General features: G+C 41.5%; 1 protein-coding gene across 1 annotated transcript; it reads right to left on the reverse strand.

Moving 5' to 3' along the window:
* Positions 1-2,852: 2,852 nt before the first annotated feature.
* LOC100277452 (uncharacterized) lies at positions 2,853-3,597 on the reverse strand. The gene has a single exon (NM_001151009.2). It carries the CDS (start codon positions 3,357-3,359, stop codon positions 3,048-3,050), a length of 312 nt encoding a protein of 103 aa, NP_001144481.1. The 5' UTR covers positions 3,360-3,597; the 3' UTR covers positions 2,853-3,047.
* Positions 3,598-22,792: the final 19,195 nt, after the last annotated feature.

Here is a 22,792-nt window from a genome sequence, read left to right on the forward strand (position 1 = left end):
TTGGCCGAGCACGAGGAGTCTGCAAAAAAAGGCTGAGGCAATGGCCGCAAAGATAAAGAAGCCAACTAAGGCAGATTACAAAAACGTGCCTAAAAAATATGTGCCGGGCAGACCTCTGCTACCTCTTGAGAAACTAAGAAAGGTCCCGGCTGGTGTTAAAAGGTTGCATGACTGGTACATGCGGGCATCATCGGTTGGCATCGACACCATCAGTGTGCATATACCAGACCATGCTTTTATTGGTTCGGACCAAAAGGTCGTTGTTACATTCGAGGACATGTGGTTAATGATGAACCTTCAGAGACTCGACGTGCAACTTGTAACGATGTTTGCATTGTAAGTGTCGCTCATACTTCCACATATGTGTGTTATTATTAGTGAGCTGTATAAAATTTCAATATCTGACATGCACGTGTGACTTGCAGAATGCAACATGATCAGCAGGAGATTCTTTACGGTACCAAGCCCAATGCTAGTGCCAGTAAAAGGGTTGGGTATCTCAACCCAATACTTATATCTGAGGAAAGCCACACTTTTAGAATCGGGAAAGACAACGATGAAATACGGGGAAAGACAGACGAAGAAGTTGAGAAGCGTATAAAGGATATGAAGAAGGATTTTGAAGCTCGATACGCCACCTACATAGGACATGCAATGCTTCAATTTCAAGACAGGGAAGCCATAATGGCCCGTACAACTTTAAGTAAGTGTGATTTTGCATAAATAAAATTAATAATTTCAATACACATGCATCACAAATTTGATTCGTACAGGGACCACTGGATATGCTTCCTCATTTATCCTAAGGTTGGAAAGGTGCTGGTGCTCGACTCCTTGAACTTCGACCCTTCGACATATGCAACATTCCTCAACATCTTAGAGCTGTAAGCCTTTTCTATGCATGCATACTTTTATCGATTAAAATTTGAGAATAACATGGTGATTCTATTTGAGATCACAGGGCTTATAGATTCTATAAGATGAGAGGTGGAAAGTACGACCTGTCGAAACAACTCGTGCCACTAGACATCCATCATCACTGGCCGGTAAGTATGTGATTTTATGAATACATATCATACACAATGTTGCAACTAAATAACCAATCTCCCGTTATGTAGTGCCACAAGCAACCACAAGGATCAGTCCTATGTGGATTCTATGCGTGCGAGTTCATGAGAGTGAACGGACGATACATCACGAACCCTGACAAGGTATTATTAGTAATAGTCAAGTATGTATTTATGTCATTAAAGATGCAAATGTGTTATTATTGAGTATAAATAGATGATGTTTATAAAATTCCTTTACAGCAATTTCAACGAGGAAACCCGGAGAACTTGACCGAAGCTGCATTGTATGGCATAGTCGAGGACCTCTGCACATTCATATTGAAAGAGGTCATTCCCGCAGAAGGAAAATATCACGATGCTTCCGGAACATTAGCTTTGCCAGAGTTTAGAATACTAACAGAAATTAGTAGATTATCTCTTAGCCAAGATAGTTATTAGAGCTTAGGTGAAAACTTATGATGTATAGAATGCATGAAGCATATATGGTTGTAAACAGAATACTTTGATGTATATAAATGTATGATAGAATTTAATTTCATGTTGCTTTCAATATCAATATAGATCTATATATATATATATATGTTTGTGTGTGTGTAAATAAATATATATATATATAATTCAGTATTGTTTGAAATTTTGAAAAAAGGCGGGAAAACTTCCACTGGCGGCTAAATAAAGAAAACCGCCAGTGAAAAGAGCATTTCCACTGGCGGTTTGCTTTATAAAACCGCCAGTGGAAATGCATTTTCACTGGCGGTTTTCATTATTCAGCCGCCAGTGAAAATGCACTTTTCACTGGCGGTTCCTTAAGAAAACCGCCAGTGAAAATGCACTTTTCACTGGCGGTTCCAAAATAACCGCCAGTGGAAATGCTGATTTCCACTGACCCCTAGCACTGGCGGTACTGAAAAACGCCAGTGTAAATAGGTTTAGAACCGCCACTATAGAGCTTCTGTGTACTAGTGTTCTGAGCCCACAAAACTAGCTCAGCTCGTCTCCTTGCGAGCTAGTGATCCTCTCCAAGCCGAGCTAAGCTTCACCGAGCCTGAGCCATTTTTTTCAGCCCTACCGAGGACAATATCCTTAGACTAACTCTTGAGAGTTTGTCGGGCAACAAATAGTAGGAATTTGAAATCTCATGAAGCAATAGGATGAACAAGCACTACGACGACGCTTCCGGGTGTGCGAGGAAGCAAAGGAGAGGTTCTTGTCACACTTCACGGAGGATCAACACCTGAAGATTACCAAAAAAGGGGAGATCAAGCTTGCTTCCCTCGAGCCTTCGCTCCAAAATAGCAATGCAAGTAATTATAATGATAATCAATGTGTTAATCATTATAAATATCAGCATGGGGAACAATTGAAACAATACATGTGGGGACAATTAAAACAATATATAGATGAATCCTTTCAACAAAACTCAAACACACATATGAAAAATCTGTTGTTCCTAGTTTTCCATCTCATGAGGTCATAGTAGAGGCGACCTCGCCAAACGCATCAGGGACAAATGGGCCTCCATAGTCTTGGACATTATTATATGTTATGCCGATGAACTCATACCCAGGGCAGCCACTACCCTACAACCCATGTACGATATGTCAACACCTCTAGCCACAATCAGACAGTCTGAGTATAATATCGAACCTTTCGGCCCTAGTTTGGACCGTCTCGTAACCTACCACGAACCATCATGTTTCCTGTCAGACCATCCGGTAACCTACCATGGAACGTACGGTGCACATTAGTCAGAATGGTACAACATGCACAACACATAGCTACACTCTACACCACCGCAAGACATGTTAATTAATTTGAAAAATGAGGACACATGGCCACTGTCGTAGTTGCCTCAACTTCTAACTGGGCTAGGCTATAAGAGAAATGATAAAGACTGGCATTTTTTCCGCAATGGGAGTAATCCGGGCCACATGTGTGACCTCATCGGTGCCCAAACTAAATGTGTTAACTGAGAATTTACTCAACTACAAAATAGTAATGGAGCGAGGCAGGGCGGGCGTGACTGGCCAGGGTCGAAGCGGTCGAGCAGACGTTGGACGCGTGGCTTAGACAGCGTGGGTGGGGTGAGGCGCGGATGACCAGGGTCAGGGCGACCAAGCGGATGTTGGCATGGCGCGGGGACACGTCGCTTGGATGACGTCGGTGGGGCGGCACTCGGTCCATCGGCGAGGCTGCAAGCACATATGAGGTGGCGGCGCGATGGATGAGCTCAGCTAGGCCTCGGTGTGAGCAAGCGGGCATGAGGAAGGGAAAAGAGATAGAGCTCATTGATACTTAAGCCATTAGTTTTTTGTGGCCATGGTGTTGCCGTCGAAAATTACTTTTTTCGTCGGTCGTTCAAGGCCGCCGAAATCTCCTCCTTATTTTCGATGGCCAGGGTGGGGCCACCAAAAATAAGCTTAGACAACGAAATGTCCACCAACATTGTATTGTCGATTCTTGGCGTGGAGGGGGTGTCCATCAAAGATCAAGTATAAGAAACACCATGAGTATCATCCTAACTATTGAGTATGAGTTCTTGCTTCAGCTTCATTTTTATAATACTTTTCAAGAGGCCCATTCAATCATTTTCTATAGTAGGCTCAGGATTTGCCAAGATTGCTTTTGTTATAGTGGGACATGTTTATTCAATGGATGATTTGTTGGTGACTCATTCATGAGTTGTAAGTGCATGCAATCAAATTGTGCAACTTCTCTTTTACCAGAGAATATAAAGCAGTAGGAAATAGAGAAGAAAACCGGTGTTTCTTTGGCTACCCAAGTGATCTTGCTATGGAAATTGTTATAGCTAGAAGTAGGAAGCATCAGGAACACCTACATTACTACTCTACCACATGCAAGATGGGTAGAGGTAGCAAGTGACGTCAAATCATAGACACCCCCTCTCCCCTAATTGGTGGATCGGAGACGGCTAGATCTAGATGGCGTTGAATGGATAACTGGAACAATATGTTCTCTCACAACCACACATTTGTGCTAGCAACCCAGACCATAGGATTGTACATATGGTCGATGATAATTTTTTGCTAGCTAATGAAATCAGTCAAGACGACACACACCAATGATCATTAATGTCTTGTCCTGTAGAGCGGAGGAGCCATGGGGGTATGGACATCAGAGTGTGTGGTGCAACAAACAACATCCTGGTCATCTAGAAGAGACTAGCGCGACTCCCAAATTGCATGGCTTGGGCTCTTATGTACTAGTAAACAACAGAAGAAACAAAACTGACTATTATTCTTGTGTATAGTTTTATCATATACTAGGAATGTAGCCAAACACTTCTTTGTCTTTGGATCATACACTCAAGGTGTCGAGGTGAATACAAGAGGAGCAGTGAGATTAATTTGTGGCAGTAGTTCCGCTGATGCTTGGCTTGTTGTGATTTGGGATTAGAAAAAACAAATATGCTACTAGTACTTCAATTTAGGTGCAGGCGCAACATCACCACTATCCTAGGAGCAAAGGATTAGAGATGGTGTTCTTTGCAGTGAGCTCTTATGTTTCATGTGGATCTGCCTATCGCACGAATGCCATTGTTTCATGGTAGACCAAAGCTCAAAGTATCCAAACTCCCACCAAACATGGGTTGTCCTAGGCGTAGCGATCGTCTTGCAGCCATGTCTCCCACCAAACATCCTGATGATCCAATGGGGCTAGGGCCTCCTCGGCGCGCTATAAACACATATGATATTCATCTCAGCTATCCGATCAAAGCATGAGGATTCTAGGGCACTCTTCTAGGATGATGCTTTCCTAGACGACTTTGCTTCATGAAGTTGATGGGCTAGAGCCCGAGGCAAGGTAGTACCGTGTTTATTTGCTTTCTATATTCCAAGTTGGTTTACTTATGTCGCCAGAAAACATCCTCTGCTGGAAAGTGGTCATGCACGTCATAGCATTGTGAATTGTTTGCAATAATCCATTATGTTAACATACGAGATACACTTACATATATGACCACATGTCCGGTGATTTGCAACTCATCACCCTACACTTCTCATATGTATCTCAAAAAAAAGTTTCTTGAGACAATAGATGTTGCAATTTGTAGCTAGCCGGCCCATATTATTTCACACAGGTGAACACAGAAGGGGTCAAAGTAAAATGCTCATGTCATATACTACACTACTTCATCTCCCAACGCTTAGGTTGGAGAATGCAACATGCAAAGAATTCTGAAAAAATACTTCCTTGGCACGATACTACTGATTACAAGCCTTAAATATGGTTTTCAGTGGCTTAGCTAAACTAACTGATTTAATGGTCAAGGTGGTCTGGGGTATGGGCTTGCTGGACTGCACGAATTCTCAATAGGTAAAACTGTTAGTGTCACGGCTGGCCAGCAAAGCGGCAATCTAGAGCAAGACTGCGAAGAATGTCGTAGAACTTGAGGTCCTGATGTCTCCTATGCTTATTATATGTAGCAAACACAGGTGTTGTAGTGGAGTTCGTGAATCACTCGATCATCTCTCTTAGAGAAATTAAACATACTTCTTATCTCCATGGGTGTCCATATACTCCATGGAGCTATGTATAGCAGCAGCATCTATTGTTTAGCAATTCATTGAGTGCACCTTCTGCTACATGAGAATGTAATGATCTAGCTGGTCACATTAAGTCCTGTAGAACATTGGTACTCATTGGTACAACAATCATCTTCTACTTACGGGCATGCATGGATGTGTTTCCCTACACTTGCTTGCTTGGGTTGGAGCATGGTGGCATGATGGTATTACAATTTATATAGTTGATCCTTTCTGTCTATTTTGAGTTGTAAAAAAGGTTCAATGCGTGCTACACGTGCGTGCTGCTACCATCGCTGAGGCATAGCATGTTGTGATCGCAGTCTAGGGCAGAGTTCACTAACGAGTTTTGGAATTTATCTCTGTGAGTTATGTGAATTTTTGTCCTTTGATCTATGCCTATGCAGGTCTCTTGAGTCAAATATATATATTAGAAGTAGGATAGAGTTAGAGCGTGCATAAATTTCATAACATATTCTCGGAGCTTCAAATATAACTCTAGGAGTTACATGACTTCTGATCTCAGGCGTCTATTCAGGTCTTTTGACTCGCCTATATAAGCTCCATTCCATGATCTGCTCCATGACTCATCAGCTATTAAGATAACCGCCAGTGGAAATAGGTTTCCACTGGCAGTTCCCAAGCCGGGTCTACCTGGTTTTTTTTACTGGCGCGCGGTAACTAAAACCGCCAGTGATAATTTATTGGTGCCGCAGGCTTTGAGCTCTTTTCTACTAGTATAGTCAAGCACTTCATTCCAGCACTTGTGCATGCTAGTTCTGGGAGAGCAAGCCCCTGCAATGAGGGTCATCCACCATCATTGTTTATAACATATTTATCTTAAGCCCAACGTTTGTGAGTGATTAGCTTTCAATTATAGAGACGTCATATTTAAGGCCTCCTTTAATAGGCCTTAGTCTTCTTCAAAAATGGCTTTGGCTCTGACTTATCTGTTAAAACTACTTTTTCTAGAGGAGCCAAGCAAAGACAAAAAAAAAACTATTTGGCTAAACAACTTCTATGCTATTTTTTAAAAGAAATCATATCTAGTTACATTAGTAATTTATTCAATCTGAACTATAAGTTGTTGCGTGCCTGTGGAATATACGTGAGCCAAAACTAGACAAGGTATTTTTTGCTTCACCCTTCTAATACAAATGAGAGAAATGCTTTTTATGTGAAGCCATTTAAAAAAAATGTTGTTGGCTACAACTTCACTGAATATTAGTGAAGCTAGAGCAAAAGCCCTGATAAAGGGGCTAAGTTAAGAACATCATATTGATTTAGGGCATGGTACTGTATATATAGTTTAACCTAGAATTGTTCATTTGACTATAGATACTAATGAAACACACGCTTCCTGATCTAGTATCAATAACGAGCTTAGGACCAGTTAGATCTCTATGCCATGAATGGTTAGGAGTATAGGAGCTAAGCACGTCTCAAATATCAATAAATTCAGGTCATGGTACATTTAAAAGACTATATCATAGCATTACCCCGTCATATGTCCTCCAAGAACCTCACATGTGATGCATCTTAACCTATGATGATCTGAAATGGAGAAAGTCTTGTTTCAGCCTCACAAGACTATATATATTTATAAATGTGAGTCCCTAGTGTATATATATTCTACTGCATCTCCTGAGGAAAAAGGAAAAAGATTGAGCCTCCAATGAGTAGTTTAGGATGACGATCGATTTGAGTAGTCAACAAAATTGAAGGCCAAATCATTCTCTCTCTTTTTTGAGAATTCTCTTTCTTCATAAACTCCAATATATTTTCTTTTGTCTTGTCGACAAGAGATCATTTGGGTAGCAAGTAAAGAAACTTTACATATTCTTGATTAAGCACAGCATAAAGTGTCCCAAGATTGACGACGCGAGTGTGTTTATGGGCCTGCTCGATCCATCTAAAATAGGTTGAGCCAATGCTACTCCTAGTGACTTTAATTTGGTTGAAATGGATGGCCTCTTTCTCGATAGCTCCAACTCAAAATTTGGGGAAGAATTCTGAGCAAGCCAATCGTCGCCCACATGCTATTGGCACTGTCTGAAGATCATTTTTCTACTTGGCTACGATAAAGGTACCACAAAAAAGGCATCCATAACAATGTCTCGATCATTTGATAGCAATACATGAATGACATAGAACATCTCCATGAGTTATTTGCAGCCTCAGAGTCTGTTGTTGCCCGGTGTGGTACAAATCAGGGAGCACTAAATACTCATAAAGGCTGGTTCAAGTCCTGATAAGTTAAATATGCCGAGCATTTGCATGATACTAGCAAATCTGGCATCTACCAAGTTGTTGTTGCACGGAAACCGTGTAGCTTATAAATATGTGGTATATATTCGGATGGTTTACATCTTAACATCATTTTTACATCTTAACATCATCTCTAAGGTGGCGGCACGCATGAATTTATACTGGCGGTTTCAGTTACAGCACACCAGTAAAAATAAACAGGTGGATCCGCCTTAAGGAACCGCTAGTGTAAATAAATTTCAACTGGCGGCCTGCTTAAGGAAACCGCCAGTAAAAATCTTGTTTCCACAGGTGGTTTTCTTAAACAGCCCGACAGTGCTAATGTTATTTCCACTGGCGGGCTACTTAAGAAAACCGTCAGTGAAAATCTTGTTTCCACAGGCAGCTTTCTTAAGCAGCCCGCCAGTGATAATGTTATTTCCACTGACGGTTGCAAAACAATCGCTAGTGAAAAAGACCGATTTCTACTAGTCCCTAGCACTGGCGGCACTGAAAAATGCCACTGCAAATAACTCTAGGACCGCCACTATAGAGCTTCTGTGTACTAGCGGTCTTATGATGATTATTGCAGATAGAGACTCTGATTAGTGATATTAGAATGGAGAAGTTCAAATTACATTGTTTGATATGCACCATCTAGATTTTTATTTTGTGGATATGCATGGGAGACGTCAGGAGACTGTCGAATGAGCACACCTGATACCCTCCATCGATGTTCAGCATCTACTTTCATTGGCGAGTCTTCGGTACAACAAGACAAAAGGATTGTGTTCAGTTAAAATGGTGCATGTTTTTAGAAGACATATACCGTCTGATTCCGCATCGTTTCATTCTAGACCACCGCATGCGTTGACTTTATCTCAGATTATGTTTGGTTACCTGCGTATGGGAGACGTGAGCTGCATAAGAAGATGCAAGATCCATGTGTTTGGTTGCCTGAATTTGCTGGTGCCTGCATCGCGGGATGCAATGAGCTGGTGTTTGGTTGTTGTTAACCAGGCTCTACACATGCGAGGTGTGTGTTTGGTTATCTGCGTGTAGATGTGAAGCCAGTCTCGCACGATACTTAAAGTACCCTGAGCCAGGCTCTTCAGGCGCGAGCAAATTGGTCGCATCTCTGGAGCCAGGCTCTCGTCGGCCTGGCTCATGCAGCCGGGCTACACGGAGAAGCCAACCAAACAGGCGGCGCATCATCTGGCTGGCCACACTCGTGGGAGCCTGCGCATGAGCGCGCAGGCATCCAATCAGCTTGATTGTGAACCCATCAATCACCTAATACCAGTCACAGCTTCTTAGCTCGACCAACCTGTTTGACGCTGAGCAAAGTGATTAGGTACTAAACTGTAGGTACAAAAAATAATGTGACATGATAAAATACTATATTTGTGTGTGCTCGTACTTTCTCCCGTGCATAATAGGGGGTAGGGAGATGGAGAGCAATGACATAATATAGGTGCTTCTACAGTTAGTGAGAGATGAGGAGGAGCTTTCTTATAGAACATGATATGGATGTTTCACTACGGTGAACTTGGTGGTGTGGCCAGTCGCGGTACTTAGCTTGCTTGGATAGTAAGCTTGGGAGGACATGGGAAGAAAGAAATCATGTAGTAGGGTTGGTGAAGCAGAAAAGATCCTTTGGTGTATGAGAGGTGAAGAAAGAAATTAGGATTTGCGGCATGTGTAGGTTCAACGAATGTTGTGGGTTGATTAGGTTGTTCTTCGTGAAGTCCAACATATTTTCTTCTTCGATCTTGTCAACAAAAGATCCTTTGGGTAATAGGTGTAGAAACTTTGCATATTCTTGATTAAATCCGAGCATAAAGTGTCCCAAGAATGAGGGGTGTGTGTAACACCTCGTCCACTCTCGGACCGATAGTACTTACTCCTGGCAGCCCTCTAGTATCATATATCATCCTCACATACCAACATGAGCCCTTTGTACCACTTTATCCTCACTCGTGTGCACCCCAGAAAAGTTTCTACAGCTACGGTGCAAGTTAATAGCTAATGCTACTTTTGAAATGGAGAAAAGTTTCCTGTTGTAGATGTTTCTTCATTTCAAACGAAGAAACATCCAAGAAGCTCAAAAGCTAATGCTACCGACGACCTAAGCCTTTGGATGTTTCTTCGTTTCCTGTTGTGGTGTGCCAAGCGAAACAAAAAAACACTTACGGTGAATGTTAGTTGGTTGTATGGTTGGCTTATAAGTAGGCACAGAAGGCATCAGAGGTTTATTTGTTCCATGTTATTATTGTCTCAAACTACTGTCATGTACTGGCTAGGTGTTGTTTTACATGTTGCTAAATTATGCTAGCGACCAATGTTGCGCGGAGCATTTCCTTGTCATTGGTGCAGCAGCAGAGAGTAATGAACAAATGCCTAATTTATCCTTGTTATTAGCACATCTCATGAGCACTATACCTGACCTAATTTATTGTTTTTTAAATATTTTTCGCAATTGCAAAAGTTGGTATTTTAGTCGTAATTTCAAACCGCCAACTAAATTGTTTGCTTCATTTGATATTAGAGAAATTGAAGATATGGGCAGGATTCATGGTGACCTCAACTTCTAACAACTGCGCTAGATTGCAAGAAAAATCATCAAACTTGTTCGATGTTGGAGGGGAGGTCTCTAACCGAAGGTCCAAAATAGCAAAAATCAATTTTTAGCCGATGTTTTAAGTCAAGGATATTACAATGATATAAATGACTTCGATCTTTGTTCATTAAATCCTCATCAGATGCTTGAGCTATCCACAAGCGAATTGAAAACGCATAGAGCCAAAGGTGCCGGAAGTAAAGCTTCGACAACAACAAAAACCTTTGTCTAGCTAGAGACGATGCCCAAAAAGAGCTTCGACAGAGAGAAGACATCCGTGGCATATTTATGCGGTGAAATGTCATAAATATACACCCTCGAATGTGAAGCTTTGGTATGTAAAAAGAAGAGGTAAAGATATAATTTCAAACAAGATTATAAATGGGCTTAATCTTATAAATAGATGAATAATGCGACCGCCAGAAGGGTCAACCATTTGTGTAATTGGTGTCTGTTGTTACTCTTGTCACATTCCAAGTTTATGTTTTCCACATCACAAACCTTTTCATTCGAACTATTGCATATTATGAAAACCTTACTAAAATGACCATATGAGTATGTTTGAATGTGGAACTTGATACTCATAAAAAAATAATTATAACAATGTTGTCGTGTTGTTTTCTTTCAGAATTAGTCCCCAACACATTCCGGTCCAGTTGGAGTGGTGGCCTCTTGGGTGGCCTAACTAAAAGTGCCAGTTAATTGTGTCCAAGAACTACACACTAATGCGACCAAACATATACATCAGTGTGATATTGTGTAACTCCCTTTGTCGTCATGACTAAATCAATTTGTAGCAACTTTAGGGGTAGATTAGCAACTTTCCAGTGAACCTAGATGTGTAGCAAGCACCCTCAGTTTGATAGATTTCAATTCGGTATTGTCGTATGTATTGTTAGGGAAATTTTGCCCAACTCCAGGAATATCTGATATCATAATTTTTTACATCTATACTGCATGTGGCTATATATATTGGGATGGTTTACTTCATATGCTGTAGCTACAAGTGTATGGAACACACATTATTGCACCTATCTCCTTTTCTCCAATCTGTGTATAAATGTAGCAGAAGCTAGTATTTCTTTTTGTCTTCCAGAACGACCTTGCTATTTGAAATTGTCTGTACATATATAGCAGTAGCAGGAAGCTTCAGGAGCGTGAATTGTTTCTGTCTACTTCCTATTGGATGGTTGCTATCCCGTTCGTATGCAGTGGCAAGTGCAAGGGATCATATTTCTCTACTTCCTAGATCGTAAATTATTTCCGCCTTACTAATTGTAGTTGGTATATATCGATGTTTTCATATAAATCACGCATAGGAATAGGAAGCATCAGGAGCGCCTGCATTACCAATTCTTTAATATTCTCTCGATGAGACATTGGTCACTCATCTAGTCTCTTTGAACACACTGGTGCGGAAACCTCTAGATGTGATTTCCTAGAGGTTGGAGAACTGTTTTAAGAGCAGAGTGGTCTTTGAAAGCATGTGTTTGTTTATGGGATTGTGGAGAATAGAGTAGTAAGTGGAACTATACACTAGTCAATAATGATTTGTTTACAAGCATGAGCATGTGTTTGGTTTATGAAATGCAGTTGGATTTCAGAACACACACCATGTTGAAAACTCATAAGCTCATTGTTCACCGACCCTCATGCAACACTATTTGGTTGGTATTTGCGTGGAGGCCAACACGTGGAGCTTGCCTTGTAATAATTTTGAAGGCGTGTGGTTACCTATATATATATGGTCTAAAATTAATATTTTGAGACTTCACCGTCACTATTATTGAACTAACCTTCACTATCGGGGCCTATTAATTACTATCATTTGTTTTGATAGAACGTAGTCATCTCTTTCTGTCATGATCCGCCATTTCGCTAGTAAACCCTCTGTGGTTACCTATATATATATATTTTGTTCTAATCTATCCTAAACTCATATAATTGAGAAATCGGTACATTCGGCTGGTTTCACAGCTCTGAACGAAGCTTTATATTACTTGTAATTGGCAGAAAAATTTAACATATAGCGCCCAAAAGAAATTTGCACATCTATGAAGTGGTAGTTGCAATGCACACAAATTAAATCTTCTTGCCCACAAACAAGATCAAGTGATAGTCGGAGCTATTGTCAGTGAGCTCACTAATCCATAGTAATTAACCGCCGGCTCAAACGATCAATAGATTATTGCCTTGAGAGGCATGAGCAATTTGTTCCCCAGTAACATGTGCATCGGAGGTGCTGCGGACATACATCAATTCTTTTTTTTTTAACATGTGCATCGGAGGTGCGGTGTTGGACACGGCGGTAAAATACATTTGCACGTTTGGGAGAACAGTGTTTTTATAATCCCAAGGTAATACTATAGTAGTTGAGCTGAGCATACCATGCCATTTTAGACCAAAATGTGTTTTCACATCTAGAAATTCTGTATTTTAAACTATGGTTTCACTAAGTACAACAATATTTTTTGGGTCTAAAAAACTCTAGTATAGACCAAAGTTTTTCGTTGGCGCGCGGGAAGCAACGACACCATTCGCGCCCGAAGTCTTTTTTCTTGCCTAAATCTTTGAACCCTTTTATTCTTTAAATACTCAAACAACTCATGTTATATGATCAGTTCTTTTTTTTTTGATAGATTAAAAAAAACGACGAAACATTCTACTGTACTCCAAGCAACAATAGCCGGATGAAATGGAGAGGGCGTGAGATGTTGAAGTAGAGACTTGATCCTGGGAGCTGCCATTTCGCATTTGTTTTGTTTGATCTTTTTTTTAGAATGCATGTGAACTGGGTTGTAATATGCAACTGTGTTGTACTTTGTGTGATCGCCATGGTAGCAGATTTGAATGCAACTTGAAATTCAAAGTCATGGATTGACCAAAACCATGCAATCAAAATATAGTGTCTTCAAACAGTTGTATGATTAGACTGATATAAAACATTATTAGCATAGTTGTGTCATGGTTTTTACCGCGTCTCCTGAGGAAAAAGACGATGGAGTCTCCAATGAATATAGTTTAGGATGGTGATAATGATTAGAGTAGTGCAACCAAATTCATGGCCAAATCATTTTATCTTTTTTCATCTCCATTGCCACGATACTACACGCACGGACCTGGCAAGAGCATGCCTCTAAAGCCTTGCCAAGCTGAAGGTTCTGCTCGTGATAAGCTGGAGAATAAGGTTTTTGCAGAGCGTGTTCATGGATAGCTTACTGTACATCTACTTCCCGAAGGCCGTAAATGACCGCTTCCTTTTGGCCACTAGAGGTACTGTACATCATCAACTATTCACTGCAACAGCTCAGGGCTCTTTTGGAATGCAGGAATTTCGCATGAATGTTATAAGAATTTCACAAGAATTAGTTCAAAAACACTGGAAAAACATAGAATTAAGGAAATTTTCCTCTATTTCAAAGAGCATAGCTACATCAATTGAAACCAAGCATGAAAATACCCTTATTTAAGTGCCAATGGTACAACATCCCGTGGGGGTGACAGTGGATAACTACGGACTCACACTGGTAGACTTAAAGAAAGTAGAATATAAAGATGACCCGTGGGTTCTCGCTGAATGTGTTGCACAAGTGTTCTATGTACTCGATCCAGCAGATGAGAAGATGCATGTAGTTATTTCTGGAAAGCAAAAAATTATTGGAGTTGAGAATGTGGGAGACGGAGATGAGGAATACAATAAATATAAAGAGATGTTCGTCTTTAACTGTCCAGAGATAATCAAGCGTGTGGGAAAATAATTTGATAAGAACTTAAAGCCATACATGCGGAAAAATGGTAGTTCATGAAAAATTGTATGAATCAAATTGTATTTATTAGCATGTATGATCGACTATGCATTGTGGTTGCCAATTAATTTAAAATCTCGCTAGTTATCTATGTGTGCTATTAAAATTCATTTAAATTGTATTTACATATTTTGTTAAAAATTAAAATATTAATATGGTAATCAAATTACAATCGGTTCTAATTGAGAACCGCCTGTGATACGAATCGTGCATCAGATGCGGTTTTTTCATTACAGACCGTTTGTGAAACGAATTGAGCACCACAAGCGGTCCGAAACAAAAACCGCTTGTGATACTAATACATCACAGGCGGTCCGAATAGCCTGGGACATTCTAGACGCTTTTTTATCCGAACCGCCTGTGATATAAAAAGACTACGGCTTGTGTAGAGCTAAATTGTACTAGTGCAACCGAGTAGCATGGCTACCCCAATTCCAATTGGTAACGACACATCCGGTGCATGCCCTCCAGCAATGGCCCGCCTCAGGGTATATATTGAGAACCTACTCTGGTTCTTATTATTTTGTTTGTTCAGACTTAAAAGACCATTAAACATGAATGCATGCACGTGCTGTTTCACTTAAAAAACATGTTAATTTTTATTTTACCTAATTAGTTTTGGAACCAAAATGAACCGTAGAATGCCTAGATATATATCTATCATGCGGTGGTTATAAGTTTTTGGAGAACCAGATTGTACTTCCCCATGCCTTGACCTTGTATAGAAATAAAACAGCAGGCAAGGAAGGAGAAGCCGCCAGTAGTGTTTCTAATACCCTAGCTGCTCCTCCAATCCAGTAAGCTAGCTTGCCATGGAACTATGTATAGCCGTATAGGAGTAGGAAGCGTCAGGAGCACCCGCTTTAGTTCTGCGTTCCTGTTCTCCACGAGAGACACATCCCGTGTGAGCTTCCTCGAGATGACAATGGGCATAAGCTAGCTACCACCGCTATATTGTGCCACGGTCGATGGATTGGTGCGTAGCCACCGAGGCGTCACGGTGGCCCTGCGTGTGCTTCAGTCGGTGGATGCTGGAGGATTGTTGATGCTCATAAACTTTGCCTAATTGGTCTGGATAGTGGAACGGATGTGTGTCACTTGTTCTCATGTTCTCATGACCAGCACCGATGCTACAACAACAAGCATGAGATAGATAATGGGAATAGTGCCCACGTTAAACTCTCTAAAATAATTCACGACAACTAGAGTATCTCTCTATGACACCCAAATTAAATCAGTTTCTTTTGTTTTGTTTACAGTTTTTTTACCACTTGAAATGATTGTTTTACCCTCACTTTTATTTCTTTATTCTTTCTTTAGTATCTCCATTGTATCTCTCAACTCTCTCCTCTCTCTCTACGGTAATGCTCGACACGTCGTCAGCTCTTCAGCCCCTTCCCCCTCCCTTCTGCATGTCGACGCTGCCCACCCAAGCCCCGACACTCCCACATGGCGTTCGTGCCACACCCCGAGCCCCTTACCCTCTCCTCTGAGTCTTAACGCAAGGCATATCCATGACTCTGCGGACCCAGCGCCTCACCCTTACCACATCCCTAAACCCTAGGTAAGCGCTTCTCCTTCTCAAATTAGTTTTCTTTTTCCAGAATTAGTGGTAGATTTCTACTGACCCCCAGCACTTGCGATTTTCTTAGCTCAACCGCCAGTGGAAATCGATTTTCATTGGCGGTTCTCAGTTACCCAGCTGTAAAAATAATGATTTCTACCAACCCCTAGCACTGGCGGTTCTAAAAACGCCAATAAACATAGGTTCACAAACGCCACTATAGAGCTTCTGTGTACTAGTGTTCCTTTGTTTCCATTCAATTTTCATTACATATTTGGACACTATGTATTTACTATGTGGTAGTTGTTGCTGAGTTCCATCCATCATGAAAATCTTATACACCATTACTCAAAATGACGATGATGTTAATATGAGTATAATTAAGACATAAATTTAGGGTGATATGTTTTTTATAATGTAATGATGCATAATTTATTTTGAAAACAGAAGATACAACAGAATTTAAGGCTAGATATTTTTACATTATTTTAAGAATGTTTTGGATTTATATATATATATATATATTTTACCACGTCTCCTGAGGAAAAAGATGCCTCCAATGAGTAGTTTAGGATGGTGATAATGATTAGGGTAGTCAACCAAATTGATGGCGAAATCATTTTTTTCATCTCCATTGCTACGACACTACACGCACGGACCGGGCAAGAGCATGCCTCAGAAGCCTTGTCAAGCGGGAGAATAAGGTTTTTGTAGAGCGTGTTCATGGATAGCTTACTGTACATCTACATCCCGAAGGCCGTAAATGACCGCTTCCTTTTGGCCACTAGAGGTACTGTACATCATCAACTATTCACTGCAACAGTTTAGAGCTCCTTTGAAATGCAGGAATTTCACAGGAATGTTATAAGAAATTTCACAAGAATTAATTCAAAAACACTAGAAAAACACAGGATTCAGGAATTTTTCCTCTATTTCAAAGGAGCACAAGCTACATCAATTGAAACCAACCGAGTAGCATGGGTACTCAATTGGTACGACACATCCGGTGCAATGCCTCCGGCAATGGCACGTCTCAGGGTATATATTGAGAATTTACTCTGGTTCTTATTATTTTGTTTGTTCAGGCTTAAAAGACCATTAAACATGAATGCATGCACGTGCTATGTTTCACTTAAAAAAACATGTTAATTTTTAATTTACCTAATTAGTTTTGGAATTAAAATGAACCGTAGAATGCCTAGATATATATCTATCATGTCGTGGTTATATGTTTTTGGAGAACCAGATTGTACTTCCCCATGCCTTGACCTTTATAGAAATAAAACAGCAGGCAAGGAAGGAGAAGGCGCCAGTAGTGTTTCTAATACCCTAGCTGCTCCTCCAATCCAGTAAGCTAGCTTGTCGGGGAACTATGTATGGCCGTATAGGAGCAAGAAGCGTCAGGAGCACCCGCTTTAGTTTTGTGTTCCTGTTCTCCACGAGAGACATATCCCGTGTGAGCTTCCTCGAGATGACAATGGGCATAAGCTAGCTACCACCGCTATATTGTGCCACGGTCGATGGATTGGTGCGTAGCCACCGAGGCGTCACGGTGGCCCTGCGTGTGCTTCAGTCGGTGGATGCTGGAGGATTGTTGATGCTCATAAACTTTGCCTAATTGGTCTGGATAGTGGAACGGATGTGTGTCACTTGTTCTCATGTTCTCATGACCAGCACCGATGCTACAACAACAAGCATGAGATAGATAATGGGAATAGTGCCCACGTTAAACTCCCTCTCTCTATGGTAGCGCTCGATACGTCATTACATCTTCAGCCCCTTTCCCCTCCCTTTTGCATCTCGACGCTGCCCGCCCAAGCCCCGGCACTCCCACATTGTCACACCCTGTTTTAAGGAGCAAAGCCGGGTGCATCTCATACATGCGCCAAGAAGACAACATATATAATAACAGAGTGTATAGAGATAAATGTCACGATACATCAGAGTATTTATTACATAGCGGAAGACTTATTACAAAGTAAAAGAATAAATATAAAACGAACTAAGGATCGTTGGCGCCAATGTCAACTGAGAAACGCCACCTAGATCAGATCAAACTCCTCGCCTTGTGGCTCCTCCTGAACCACCTGCTCTTCTCCTGTGGGGGGTGTGAGACAGCAAGAGTGAGCTCACATACGTTCATAGCTCAACAAGTCGTGGGGAATAATGTGGCATGAACTCACCAAAGGTGGGAGTTCATGTGAAGTGTAAGGCTGATCAACAAAGTAAGGGCTGAGGCTGAGCATTGCTTTTATAAGTTGGTCAAAATTTTATTAGCAATTACTAAGTGTAAGTAATTACCAAACCTTAATAATAATAAAGAAAAGTAATAGTAAAATAATCCCAAATGCGATGCAAATGTCAAATTAAATTTAAGTTCCATAAATTAATCATGTGAGGGTCCGAGCTGCTCATGACCGTGAGCACGGCTAGTATACCAGTTTTACACTCTGCAGAGGTTGCGCATCTTTACCCACAAGTCATGTTACCCATCTGCCAAGAGATGGCCAATCCCATACACATCTACCGAGGAGGCGAGGCAGGGTAACACTACGAGGCCTTTACAAAGTTCCACTAGCTTCAGAAATCCCGCTACAGTTTATAGAAAGCTCCAGTGCAGGAATCCCTCGCCTGACCGCCATCGCAGCAAAATCAACCCAAGGACCTCCCTACAATGATCACTCCCCTAATGCCCTTGCCCCTTTCAGGTAAGGAAGTCATCCACTAGCTTTCCTAGTTAATCAGCCAAGGGCGTCCCATTATACCCTTGTGGTAGCACTGTTTACCCGGGTGGTCACTCCATGTTCCCATTAACATAATGATCTTAACATGAACAGTAATAATAAAAAGATAATAAAAGTGTAATTATGAATAAAGTATTTCTATACCCAAATCCACATAAAGCAATAACAGGTACTACCCAAAAATATTTCAGTGGTGAACAAGGTAGAAAGATAGCCAAAACTGGGGTAACCTATTGGATCCCAACAAAATTAACCTATGCAGATCATTATAATTAATAAGAACATGGCTGGGAAAAAGTAAGTGATCAAGGGCACAACTTGCCTTCAATGAGCTCCTGCTCAGCAGTCTCTACCAGCTGAACCTCAGAATCCCCTGTAGCTTGCTCGTCTACTCGCATCAACACAATACATACATAGTATAGCAAAAATTAACATCACATCAAACATGTAAATAAAATACACAATAAAAATCTACACATTAAAAAAAGACCCTAAGAATAGGAATTATTAATTTTGGAGTTATAAGTTTTAAGATATAAATTTCTGAAGGTTTTATGTATTTAATACATGATTAAACGATAGATAAATTTTAATGTGACTTTCATGCCAAAACAGAGGTATTATGTGATAAACAATAATATTATAGAATTATAGAAATTGGAATGGACTCATTTGGACATCATATGAATTTTCTAAGGATTAAATAAGATTCTGGAATTGTTTTTATATAAGAAATTCATTTTATAAATCATTTTCTCTGATTTTCTACTCCCCTGGACCGCGCACAAGATTACCGAGAAAAACAGGGGTTACTACGCAAAAAGTCCTTAAGACTCAAAACTTCAGGCGCGGGACTGCAGGTTAATTTATATCTTTCGCGGGGGCTCATTCGCAAAGCAACAACCGCGAAGGGGTATCGGCAGGCCAGAGCCGTCCGATCACACCTGATCGGACGAGATTAGAACACGGCACAGTAACACGTTGCAACCCGCCCTGACCATCAGATCTGATATCAACGGTTAAGGGACGGCCACGTCCTGGTTCGATCTAAACCCCACACCCGCGATCCAACGGCTAAGCTTCAATTGGGCGAAGGGGTGTCTATCTCCTAATCCTGGCCGTCAGTGACACGATCGACGACACAGGTTCTTTCGTCGACCTCCTGGTGAGCCGCGACGACGCAGGCTACGCACGACGGTGACCGCGCCGGCGAGGGCGCACCAGGCGCAACGGTGTGCCAGTTTCAAATCGAAGGCAGGATACACGAAGCAGACATGATGGTGAAGAGTTTGGCGGTGCTATTACCTCGTGGTATGCAGCAGGATGCCCTGGCCACGCTATGGGGCGGATCCGCGGAGGTGTAGACGCGACGACGAGAAATTAGTGGGGCACTGGTAGTTTTCTTCGCCAATGGAGGCCCCAGCTAGTTTCGGTAGACACTCAGAAACCCGCCGGTGCAACACTACGGCCCCAAACTCGTCGCGGCGTGGATCAATTCGGCAGCGGTGGCAGAACAAAGTCCCACGGCAGCGCACGGTTGAGGGGGTCAGGGACGACGGACGCGGGTAGGGGGGTGCGAGACGTGGCTTGATCTAGCGCGAGGATTAGCGGATGAGGAGAGGTAGCCCGCAGGTCGTCCGAGTTTTATCCCCAGCTTTCGGGCGCTCGGACCCGGTCTTCTCGCGCGGAGGTTGAACAGAGCACCCGCGAGAGGAGGGAGACTATCCTGACCGGTGGGGACAACATGACAGAAGAGAGAAAATGCCCCGCCCAATGCCCGAGTGGCTGACTGATGGGCCCCCGGTTGACAGTCGGTCCCACAGGTCGGCGCTAGCCCACGCTGCACGGTGCGCGCAGAGAGGATTTGGGGTGCGCAAGTGAAGAGCTTTAATGGGCCGCGCTAGGGAGTTTGGGCCCGAGTGACGCTTTCCATTTTCTTTTCCTTTTTCTAATTTCTTTTCTCCTCTCTTTTTATTCTTTTGAAACTCAAATCTGAAATCAAATTCTTGTAGTGAATTTTGTACTCAGTTAAATGGAGATTTTGAAATCACCAGTTTGAAAGATATTTATTCTTATTTTTTTCATTTTATGTAGTATTTCTCTCATTTCTTTCTTCTCTTTTCTAAATTCTAAAACCTCCTTTTATCTTCTAAATTCTATTTTGGGAAGTTAATATATTTCTTCTTCAAATTATTTTATGTTGTCACAAAATGCACACAACACAAAAATCCAGCATGATGCATGGTTTAATTGAGTGTCTTTATTACTTATTTATTTGTGTAAGTAATGTGTCCACATGAAATGATACACATTGGTAGTACATATAGAGGTAGAGTGATACAATTTCTCTTTTAGATTTTTCTTATAAAGTGGGTATTACAAATCCTACCCCCCTTAAAAATAATCTCGTCCTCGAGATTTAGGAAGGACTAGGGAAAAGATGGGGAAAATCTATGCGAAGCTCTTCTTCTCTTTCCCACGTAGCTTCATCTTCACCATGGTGACTCCATTGTACCTTGCACATCTTAATCACCTTATTTCTTGTAACTCGAGTCAAAGTGTCCAGAATCTTGATAGGGTACTCCGCGTAAGTCAGGTCATCTTGAACACTAAGGTCCTCCATTGGTACCTGCTCTTCAGGTACCCTGAGGCACTTCTTCAGCTGAGATACATGGAACACATCATGTACATCTGTCAGGTGATCGGGTAGTTCTAACTGATATGTAACTTCACCCACTCGCTTAAAGATCAAGAAAGCCAGGAAGGTCCAATGAAGCGAGGGGACAACTTTCCTTTAACTTTAAATATCCTCATTCCATGAAGTGGTGACACCTTGAAGTACACATGATCACCTTCCTCAAACTCTAGTGGTCTTCTTCTATTATCAACGTAGCTCTTTTGCCTGGTCTGAGCTACCCTCAAGTTCTCCATGATTATACAAACTTGTTCTTCTGCCTCTTGAACAAGTTCAGGTCCAAAGAACTGTCTTCCTCCAGTCTGGTCCTAATATTGAGAAGTCCTGCACTTCTTGCCATATAGAGCCTCGAACGGTGACATCTTCAGACTGGCCTGGTAACTACTATTATACGAGAACTCAGCATAAGGTAGACTCTTGTCCCAACTACTACCTTGCTGAAGGGCACAAGCTCTCAACACGTCCTCCAATACTTGATTAGTCCTTTCAGTCTGTCCATCAGTCTGAGGATGGTAGGCCGAACTAAATTTCAACTTCGTATCCATATTCTCAAGAAAACTTTTTCCAAAATCTAGAGGTAAACTGTGATCCTCTATCCGAAACGATCTTCTTCGGTACACCGTGTAGAGATACAGTCCGAGCCATATATACTCTGCCAATTGAGATCCCTTATAAGTAGTCTTGACCGGAATAAAATGAGCTACTTTAGTCATTCTATCCATAATCACCCATATAGAATCATAACCTTTCTAGGTGCGAGGCAATCCAGTAATAAAATCCATACTAATCTTTTCCCACTACCATTTGGGTATCTTTAATGGGTGTAATAGTCCAGCTTGTCCTTGGTGTTCGGCCTTAACTCTTTGACACACCTCGCACATAGCCACATGTGTAGCCACATCTCTCTTCAATCCATACCACCAGTATTTCTACTTCAAATCCTGATACATCTTGGTACTACCAGGATGAATAGAATAATCCGAGTCATGTGCCTCCTTTAGAATAGTCTCACAACGACTCTCAATATCAGGAACACATATCCTGTTCTTGAACCACACGGTGCCTTGCTCATCTTCCGTGAATTCTGGACCTCGACCTTCATTAATCAGATCCTTAATCTCTTGTATCTTAGCATCACCAATTTGTCCTTTGCGAATCTCTTGCTCCAAAATAGGTTCCACATCAATAGTAACTCCTTCAATGTGAGTAACTATCCCCAGGTTAAGTCTCCTGAAATACTCAATAATCTCATCGGGTAGCTAGGCAACAACAGCTGAATGAACATGTTCCTTTCGACTCAAGGCATCTGCAACCAAATTTGCCTTGCCCGGGTGATAGTGAATCTCCAAATCATAATCCTTAATAAGCTCCAACCAACGGTGTTGCCTAAGGTTGAGATCCTTCTGAGTGAATATGTACTTCAAACTCTTATGATTCGTGTATACTTGACACTTGGTTCTCATAATATAATGTCTCCATATCCTTAGCGCATGCACTAT

The sequence above is a fragment of the Zea mays genome, chromosome 1, assembly GCF_902167145.1.
Source record: "Zea mays cultivar B73 chromosome 1, Zm-B73-REFERENCE-NAM-5.0, whole genome shotgun sequence".
NCBI classification, from domain to species: Eukaryota; Viridiplantae; Streptophyta; class Magnoliopsida; order Poales; family Poaceae; genus Zea; species Zea mays.